We start from the raw sequence: 10,657 nt of genomic DNA, 5'->3' as shown, positions 1-10,657 counted from the left end.
AAATGAGTTAAACATGAAAATGCATTAAAAATAAATAACATTTTTTTGCATCAAGCTATAGTGTGCGCCTTTAAGAAAAAATTCAAATGTTAGAAACGTGAGTTATTCTTGATTTAAAATTCTAATAGTTATCCCTTCACTGGTTGATATATTCACTTATATACTTTGGCTGTATTCATAGAGCATATTTTGTCATTTCATAACGTAATTCTTAATTCTAAATTCTTAAAGTGTTAATAGTCATATTAAATCAAAAGTGTTTTTAACAGTTTTTTTCCCAATAAGGTCAATAAAAGAATGTTTTTATTTCATGTGACTTAAGAGATACTAAAATTAAGAAAGTGAATTGGTTAGGAAATGACTTAAAAAGATTTATAAAACCGCCCTTGTTGTAATGGAAGGCGACAAATACTTTAAAGGCGCGTAATAAAGGTTGATATCACTTTTTTTAAAGATTTAATTTAAAAACGCATTATCTCATTTTAGTTTATTAATTGTTTAAAACGAAAAAAGCATATAAAGTATGTTGAATTAAATTATATAAGCGATGTTTCTGCAATATAACTGGGGATTTGTGGCCACGTAGCCTTTAATTAGAATTACCTTTAAAAAAGTAAAAAAACTTTCTGTACCTAAATTATTAGTTTTTTTAACCATTGAAGGCAATTGAGATAAACATATGTATTAAACATGCATTAAGTATTGCATTAACTTATATTGTGGGCCTTTAAGAAAAAAAGTAAAATGTTAGAAACGGGATTGATTCTTGGTTTACAATTATAATATTTATTCTTTCAATCATGGTTGATGATAAAACTGGATTAATAGAACTTCAAATATAGTGTTTGCCTCATTGTGTTTTGAACTGAATATACAAGAATATCTATGCCGTTTTTAAAAGAATAATACAGTCGAATCCCGTTTGCTCGAGCACCCAGTTGCCGGCGAAAATACATCGAGCTTCGGATAAATCGAGCCAAGCGGGAATTGTTACATTCAGTGCAAATATAATCGGTCCTTTAGATTCCGTTAGTGCGAACGAGGATATCGAGCCAAGCGAGTTCGAGCTAACGGGGTTCAACTGTTTTTATAAATAGACACCTTAAGCTGTGTCTTTGGATCGTTAGATTGATTTCTAGGTTTTGTTATTGTCACATAGAATATGATGTTGGCCCAATAGCTGTTAAATGAAAAACTTTATGAAGTTATTTACCTTAAAGTGTTACTCTTATTTACTGTCATTATAATAAACATAACGTTTGAGGGATACACTTTTAACTATATACTTAATAATGCATTTATGGAAAATACCAATAACTGATGAAACGATTGTATCCGTGTATTTAATAGCTGAAAACGCAAACACATTAAATGATTGGTGAGTCCTAAATGATTTACAGAGATCAACGATCGTCTCAAAAGGTAGAAATACCGTGTTTTCTGCACATTTCTTTCAAATTGAACAAAGATTCATTCATAAGAACCGTTGTTTCCGACATGTATTCATCAGGTAAGTTAAAACAATTGTATTAATGGTGGAACTGCTTATTTCGGAGTAAGTGTGCATCTTTAAGAAAGTTTTGTTTTCTACAGACTGCGGTACGCCCACAACTCTAACGAACGGTTTCTCGGTACACAGCGGAACCAAGGTGGGAGCGACGGCCACCTATGCCTGTAACTCCGGATATGGCCTTGTAGGAGCTGCCTCCGTCTCCTGCCTAACTTCCGGCTACTGGGATACGCTTAAGATAACAGTTCTCTTCAAACTCAATCAAATTATTGTGCATTTTTCATAACATTTCAGTAAAATAATCAAGTAGTTTAATATTTGACCCTAGATGTCTACAAGTTTCGGGGGATGTTGACATAGAGATTTCTTACTCAATTTCCATTTGTTAAACACTCTAAGCGATTCGTTATTCTTGATAGTGACTTATTGATGGTTTCGATTTCTGGAGGAGGAATAAAATGCGTTACCGTTTGAGAGAATTTCAGAAAGGAAAAGGACGTTACGTCATCATTTCTTTCGGTACATTATGCATAGGTCACACACAACTGATAGTTGACGTGTGCTTAGTAAATGATGCAGTGATAAAACAGGTTACTGAGAGCAGTAACCCTAATTAAATACAAATGAGAGCCTTAAATGCTTATTCATTTAGATACAGACTACATATAACTATGCATATAAGTTACATATTTTAGTTACGCTACCCAATTCCTAAAAATACACAGGGCAAAGATAAATTATTTGTATTAATGCTCAACCGGCCCCAATTTCTCGAAACTTCTTAAGCTTAACAGGCTTAAGTCGCTTATTTCAATTAGCCAAAATACATACTGAAAATGGATTTTGATAAATGAAAAATGGTTTATTCTGATAATCATACAGATTATTTCTACATAATTTCTAAACATTCATGAAGATGTTAATATAACACATTTTATATAGAACAACAAAAATATCGAGATTAGCTTAATCCTGTTATAAGGGACTTAAGAAGTTACGAGAAACTGGGGCCCGGTCTACATAGTTCGGTATTTTAATGGGCCTGGGGGCGCTTCTATAAAGGATTTAAGGCGTTACTCCAATCCAAGAAAACGTCCTGTTCTCAGAACACTTTCTTGCCAATGAACTGTCCGCGAGTGTTCCTCATCCTTTTAAAAATACCAAACTTACACTAGTTAAAGATTTTAAGACACGCGTGCTATCCTCTCTAAATAACAACAAGTTAATACGAAAAGAAATAAAATCATATCCAATAGTCGGAGCTGTGGGACCACTCTAGATGTCATTCATCGTAGGGCCCGCGGCATTTGGGGTTCAAAATTACTCATTTGGCGATTATCCCACAAAACGGTGGAAATAAAAACTCCCCCTTTGGCATCAAAAAATATGTTTCAGTCACACTTGGGGATGTGACGGGGTCAAGCCATAATGAAGCCACTATAGGGCGCGGGCTTACCTTTATAAACTCTATAACAACCACAATTGAATCTGTATAAACCGCACAGATGGCAACACATTGATTGCTTTTATTTCCTCAACATTGTGCATTGTGTTCATTTATATACTGACTGAAGTTTAATTTACTCAAATATGCAGCAAAACACTAAGATAATTTCACTCTGTGAAATATATTCGCGATCATACACAGAAACAAATAATTACTCTTCATATATTTTGCAGACTGCGGTAGCCCGCCGTCGGTCTCCAACAGCATGGTGACCACAAATGCGGGAATGATGCTGGTGGGCGGCCAGGCCACCTACACATGCGAGGATGGATTCAGTATGTCTGGTTCTGCAACAGTCACGTGCCAAGCATCAGGCGAGTGGTCAAAGGAGCCGCTGTGTTATGTCGGTGAGTTGTTTATGTTTGTGTTTTTGATACAATAGTCTCGGACGTCATACACTATTGGTAATGGTCTCTTTATGTCAACGGCGACCTGAAAGAGTCGCTATATTAGTTGGTGTTTGTATTTTCGTGTGGGCCAATGACAATCGAGGAATCTATTTCAAATTTTCTGTTCATTCCTTTTAAGTAGATCGATTCTGACGAATGCTCGCACTATAGCTAGAGTATATTTTAGTCCGTCTTGTATTCCACCCAAACAAGTGTCAGTAGTAAAAGGTAGCATATACTTGGTGTTTGCATTCTGTTGGTCACAAATTTGACAGACGTGGAACACCTTAAATTATCTTTTTGTCGATATCAAGAAAATGATTTATCTTCTTTAAACCCGTTGTGTCGTCTGAAAGTGTTTTAAGAAAAGTATCCTCTCTTTTTTTCTTTTTCCAGTGACAAAACCATTTGGCGACGCGTGTACGTCAACGTCCCAGTGCGTGACCAGCGCGGCCACGTGTAGGATGGAAGCTGGCGTCTCCACGTGTCAGTGTGCTCTCACTGGAGAAACGTATGAACCTCAGATGGATGCCTGCCTTAAAGGTATGCACGGCTTTGCCACGGTTTTGTTTAGCCGGAACTCTTCGGTCATTTTCCATAAAAAATATTTTCTGATGTATATGGACGGTTTACAATGTCAGAAATCTTCGCATTTAACTACGCTGCAAGTAGATCGCGTAGTAATTTCAATTCATCAATTAAAGTGACACTCTTATTTAAAATCAATACATACACATGTATAACAAACATCAATTTTGACTGATAAACCTTTAACTACTTACTAAATAATGCATTGAACAATTTTAATTACTGAAAACAATATTTGAACCGTGTATTTGATAGCAGAAAGCGCAAGATATTAAATGATTGGTGAATGCTAAAAGGTTTACTGTGATTTATTATAGTCTCATAATGTAGAAATACGGTGTTTTATGCTAATTTCTTTCAAATTAAACTCGGTATCCTTCATAAGAACCATGATTGTTTTCGACATTTTTTTCATCCTCTTTGGAATTTTTAAACAAATATTATTAATTGTGGTAAATCTTATTTGGGAGTAAGAGTGCATCTTTAAACCTAAGGTCTCTTAGGAATATTAATCATTCATGTAATAATACACTTTACTTGGAATCCATTTGAACTAATTAGTACAATTTTCACGTTAAAATACAATAAATTAATATTTTCATATTTTTTCGAACTACTTCTAGTGATGAACTGTCATCCGAGTTTGTTTTCGATGGAAAATGGCCGAGGTGGTCCGACTGATTCTTGTCATGTTCCGACACAACTTTTACGTCAACCCAATGCAGCGATTAAGGTCGCGTTTTAAGTCACCAAAGCTGTGTATTCTGTTAACTGCCAATCATACATTTGGCACGGATATCTTAAGAGTTTGATTTCAGCCCAGTTTAGCAGTTCAAATTTAGCTGTGTTGTCAGTTAATTTGCATTTAGTAGTTTTTTTTAAACCACACAAATCTACTTGCATAGTTACTCTGAATACTATTTGTATGATTACAACAATGTATCTAGGTTTCAAGCCTAGAGTATCACATATGTGTGTGATTGAATAATAATAACTGTCATACATAACAACCAACTGAGATGTGTTTTTCAGTATGCCCGACCCTACCAGAAGGCAACCTGCTTTACGGTTCAGTGATTTTCCCTGATATACCGTCTGCCGGTCAGATTGCCGTGTACTCGTGCGACGCCGGATATGCGCTCTCCGGACCCGCCCTCCGCACGTGCCTAACTTCCGGTATATGGAGTGGAACTGAACCGGAATGCACGTTCGGTGAGTATTAGTGACGTTATAATTATTGCGTGTTATGTATTTATACTGATTAAATATAATCTGACATTCTGACATTTTAACTTGTTCTTAGTAATTATTTTTAGCGAGACAAAACCCAATTGTTGAGTTAATGGTGAAGAGCTTTTGTAAGTACGACCCGCACAAACTTATTTATACCTTCTTCAGGATGCCCAATGCCAGACAGCCCGGAGAACGGCTACGTCAACGTGTCAGACGGCATGGTGGCGGGAAACAAAGTCGTTTACTCGTGCAAGGCGGGGTATACCCTCGTGGGCGTCAGTGAACGTATATGTGAGGACGACTCTACTTGGAGCGGCCTCATGCCCTCATGTGCAAAGGGTAGGATTTTCATAATTAAAGAATATCAGGCGTCGTCTTGTCGAACAAGCACCTACATGCCTATCGATGATTAGTCCTCCTAATTAACGTTTTCTTTGACGTTCTAACATGTCCATGGCCTTCCCAAATGTGTTAAAGGGACCAGACACCAGACGGTCCCAAAATCGACAATTTCAGTATTTCCCCAAAACGAGCTTAAAATTATCAATACGGACTAGAATCGGGCCGATGTTACATCGTTTGACATGAATAAAAAGTCGTCGCTGTCTTTGCTTAGATTACCCGTCTGAAAATTACGCGTAATGTTTTCCCAGTTTATAGTGTGTATATTTAAGAATTGAACATTATTTTTCTGCGTTTCATTGATGCATGAAGTGTCCAAAAAATTACACCTCATTTGAACACCCATATTTTTAAAGAAGGGAAATACACATGTTAACAACTTCATACTATGACGTGACGTCATAGATTGTAAATACACGTAGAAGTAGCCCGGTTTAATATATAAACATTATTATTTCGCTACCTAACATACTGATTCCGTCCGAAAATATGTAGTGTCCTCCAGTCCAATATTTTGTTTTTTCTTGGCATCTCAATAAAAGTTCGAGATAACCTGGACATCGAGACAACAGAGTTCGACATAGCGAGTTTCGACTGTAAATCAAATATGATAACCTATTTGCACATTTATTGAAATGTTTCCTGACGAACGAGGTGGCGTTCAGACAATCTACGTATAGCGCATAGTTTATTAAATACTCAACTCGAATTCCATCCTTGTAAATTAAAATTCTTTGTTTCATTTTCAGAATGTCCGGAACTGCCGGGGCTAGAACACGGGTACATCGACATGTCGGCCGGCACGTGGGAAGGCGCACAGGCCGTGTATGTTTGCGAGGAGGATTACGGACTGGTTGGGGAATCCACTCGCACGTGCCAGTACACGGGGCAATGGGGAGGCAAAGAGCCGCGCTGCTTATTTGGTAAGAATATTCAGAACTTTGAAACAGACATAATTATTTCCTTTTGCATCACAACTGTATCGCTTTATTCATTCTCATAAAACAATCGTGATTAATAATATTTAGTTTTCATGGACATTCCCACTTTTAGTATGGTTATGTTCGGTTTCATAGTTGGCGTTTAAAACTTGTAGCTGTTACAGATTCTTATTATTTCGCGAGACCTAATCTTTTATGTATAAATATTTTATTTACATGAAACTGATTTCACTTATTAACAGTAACAGCGTGCGGTTGTTGTGAGTTATTCCGGCTACAACGTCTCGATGTCGATACCAAGTTTCAAACTATTTACCCTATTCGCTACTTCTTTTCCAGCAATTTTCCCCGACATAATCCTGGCGTTGGGCAGTCTGTTCATCTTCCTCGTCCTCGTGGACGTCTTCATCGTTATCTTCTACTTCTTCAACAAACACAGACAGGCAAAGGTAGGGATTACAATAGTACAGGGTCCAGAGTTCGTCTGGTACTCATCTTCGTCTTCGTGGACGTCTTCAGCTTTATTTCTTACTTCTTCAACAAGCACAGCCAGTTAAGATAATGGTTTATACAGTAGAAGAAGGTTCTGTAAAGTTCTGCTATTCTGCTTTGTCCTCGTGGACGTCTTCATCCTAATCTTCTTCATCTTTAACAAGCACAGACAGGCTAAGGTAGGATCTACAAAAGAAGAGGGTCCAGAGTACGTCTGGTTCTCTCTTTTGCCCTAGTGGACGTCATCTTCATTATTTTCTTCTTCATTAACAAGCACAGCAAAACTATTATAATGGTTACAACAGTAGAGGGTTCGGTTTAGTTCCGCTATTCTGCCTCGTCCTCTTGGACGTCTTCATCGTTATCTTCTTCTTCTTTAACAAGCACACACAGGCAAAGGTAGTGATTACAAAAGTGGAGAGTCCTGTTTACGTCTGGTATTTTTCCTCGTCCTCCTGGACGTCTTCATCGTTATCTTCTACTTCTTTAACAAGCACAGACAGGCAAAGGTAGTGATTACAGAAGTGGAGAGTCCTGTTTACGTCTGGTAGTTTCCCTCGTCCTCCCGGACGTCTTCATTGTTATCTTCTACTTCTTTAACAAGCACAGACAGGCAAAGGTAGTGATTACAAAAGTAGTGGGTCAAGAGTACTGCCCCGTCCTTGTGGAAGCCTGAATCGTTATCTTATACTTCTTCATCTAGCCCACACAGGCAAAAGTATGGATTACAATAGTAGAGGTTCCAGAGTACGTTATTTTCTCTCGTCCACGTGGACGTCTTCATCGTTATCTTCTTTTTTATTTAAAAAAAAAAGCACAGCCATACTACGGTAGGAATTACAATAGTACAAGGTCCAGTTTACGTCTGTTTTTCTGCCCCGTCCTAATGTAGTTCTTCATAGTTCCCTTCTACTTCTTTAACCAGCACATCCATACTTAGATAATGGTTACAATAGTAGAGGGTTTGGTTAAGTTCTGCTATTCTGCCTCGTCCTCGTGGACGTATACATCGTAATCTTTTTTATCTTTAACAAGCACATGTTAATGTATGGCTTACAATAGTAAATGGTCCAGAGTTGGTCTGGGTTTCTTCCTCGTTCTGGATGGACGTCTTCTTCGTTATCTTCTACTTCTTTAACAAAAAAGGTCGGGCTTACAATAGTTATAATCACTATTGCAGTTGGGTGTTTGTGTATGTAAGCTCATTTGTAGTCATACTCGGGCCTTGCCCATTCTGCGACTGCTCCGATAAGATTGTTAGTCATTCAAGGTGTTTGGAGCATAGACACGATGTAACACTGAGAGCTACCCTGGTTCTTTAATGAGAACAAGTGTATAGCACTATCACACGGGACACCCATTTAACTTCCCTCCCGGAAGATTAGTATTTTAGTGGTGCTGCGGGGAATCGAACCTGCGACCCCTGGAATGAAGGTCAAGTGTGTTACCACTAGACCACGGATCCGCCACTATTTGACACTCACTATGATAGCTTTATTCATCATTCCAAAGTGTTACCTATTTTGCATATTTCATTGTCAATTGCATTTTTATTGACAGGAGGCGGAGTTTGACCGACTCGAGAAGCAGAAAAAGGAGAAAGAGAATGCTGATTCTGATTCCGATGATGACAGCTTCAATATACCTGCGCCTCGCCCCCATGTGGGCCCGTACAATGCGGTATTCATAATATTTATAATCCATTCTTTATACGCGTCAATAATGCGCATATGCCCATTTGCAGTTCAAAATGCAATTTCATATCAAGATGGTTGAAAGTTGGTATTTATTCGTTTTTTATGTAAAAATGGTCGAGGAGTTCCGAATTAGTGGTTAGCGCACTCGCTTCTCACCAAGGCGACCCGGGTTCGAATCCCGGCCTGGGCGCATGTGAGTTTGGTTAGCGGTCACCAAGCCGGACAAGTGGGTTTCTCCGGGAACTCAGGTTTCCCCCACAAGACAAGACCACACTCTCACGTAACATCGTGCCAACGAGACTGATTAATATAATGTTGTAATAACTTGTTTCACAATCGTTGTAAAATAAATAAGTTTAAACTTAAATTGGCAAACAAATCTTAAGCTTTACTTAAGTTTGTTTAAGTCAGTTATTCAGATGCAATGATTATGTTTTGTTTCCTTCAACCGCTGATGATGTTACATGAAACACATCATATAACATACAAACCCATTGCAGCGGTTCGACAACCGGCCCCGCATGTACTCTCCCTCACCGTCCGAGGCTTCCTCCACCCACCCGCTACCCAAAAAGACCACCCGCTCCAAGGTGATCCGAGGCCGCGCAAGTTCCGCTATTAAAAGCATTTTCTCCAAGGGCCGGAAGTATGAGCAGGATATTGACGAAAATGGAGTGACGCCCTACGGTGCTACAGTCTTTCCTCAGCCACCTGACACCACCTATACAAATGTGCGTCAGAAATGAAAAGTGTTTGCTTTCCCTATAACTTATTTGGGAGCATTTTAATAAATGGTTTTTAGGTTAAATTTAAACATTTTTATTCGAGCTGTGGGTTTCGAATAAGGCAAATAATTGAAAAGTGAAACACGAATCTTAAGAGAACTAGCAAGTGAAAGATTCTATGTTTGGTTAGCATCTGTGGTTGATAAATAAATAATACACTGAAAACAGGGACAATCCCAGTAGTCTTACATTACAAAATAAACACTGTTTAAAGGTACAAGGGAAGGGCCAACGACATTGCACTGGAGACACCACATACACAAATACAATCATCATAAACGAACCACGCACGCATTAAAATAGTTTGACCGAAGGCGGTTTAAATAAAGGGAGTATCCGCTTGCTAATCAAGTCTGTTTTTTTTTACTTGACAATTCTATTACTGTTTTCCTCCTTGCATGTAGAAAACAGAACACTTTATCAGAATGCACGTACATATTTTATTCGTTAATTCTAAAGTGATGTCCGGTGACCAGTCTAAAATTGATTTCGTGAATGTTCCACATTTTTCAGGGGGATGGCGGCTACCAAACAGCCAACAGCGAAGACCACAACGAATCTTTGGACTCGTCCTTTGAGGAGAATCGTAACTGACCCAGTTATGTCAGTTTTTGAATTTCGTCATAATCGCTATTGAGGTCAACAGTTTTTGGCCATGAATCACATACATATGAACTTGGGGACAGGCGTGTTGTCCTCTGAGTCGTGGTGGAATGTCTGACATAAACAATCATTATGAGTGAACTTATGATTCATTAGCATGTTTATGGTAAAATGTATGTCGCTTGAAACGATACTCGTATTTATAATCAATACCACAAACATACATTTTGAGTGATAAACCCTTTAACTTCTTACTAAATAAAGCGTTTATGGAAAATATCAACTACTGATAACAAGATTGAAACCGTGTATTTAATAGCTGAAACGTCAAAATATTAAGTGACTGGCGGGTCTTAAAAGATTTTCGGCGATTAATGTTAGTCTTATAAGGTAGAAATACCGTGTTTAAAGCACCTTTTTTCAAATTAAACACAGTACCCTTCATAAGAACCGATACTTATTCCTACTTTTCGGAAAATATAATAAATTGTATTAATTCTGGTAATGCTT

At 38.0% G+C, this 10,657-nt stretch overlaps 1 protein-coding gene across 1 annotated transcript; it reads left to right on the top strand.

The window, feature by feature from the left end:
- The first annotated feature begins 3,222 nt into the window (after positions 1-3,222).
- Positions 3,223-10,138, top strand: LOC128237915 (CUB and sushi domain-containing protein 3-like). Its single transcript, XM_052953492.1, has 9 exons — positions 3,223-3,364; positions 3,803-3,949; positions 5,027-5,206; positions 5,393-5,566; positions 6,379-6,552; positions 6,910-7,019; positions 8,623-8,742; positions 9,260-9,490; positions 10,058-10,138. The coding sequence occupies exons 1-9, from the start codon at positions 3,223-3,225 to the stop codon at positions 10,136-10,138; spliced, it is 1,359 nt and encodes a 452-aa protein (XP_052809452.1).
- The last annotated feature ends 519 nt before the right edge of the window (positions 10,139-10,657 follow it).

This window comes from Mya arenaria, chromosome 6 (assembly GCF_026914265.1).
Source record: "Mya arenaria isolate MELC-2E11 chromosome 6, ASM2691426v1".
NCBI classification, from domain to species: domain Eukaryota; kingdom Metazoa; phylum Mollusca; class Bivalvia; order Myida; family Myidae; genus Mya; species Mya arenaria.
This window is presented reverse-complemented; position numbering and strand designations above follow the sequence as displayed.

Coding starts and splice junctions, on each gene's coding strand:
- LOC128237915 (XM_052953492.1), top strand. CDS start 3,223: ATGGTGACCACAAATGCGGGAATGATGCTGGTGGGCGGCCAGGCCACC. Junction 5,207..5,392: donor TGAACCGGAATGCACGTTCG/GTGAGTATTAGT, acceptor TACCTTCTTCAG/GATGCCCAATGCCAGACAGC. Junction 5,567..6,378: donor CATGCCCTCATGTGCAAAGG/GTAGGATTTTCA, acceptor TTTCATTTTCAG/AATGTCCGGAACTGCCGGGG.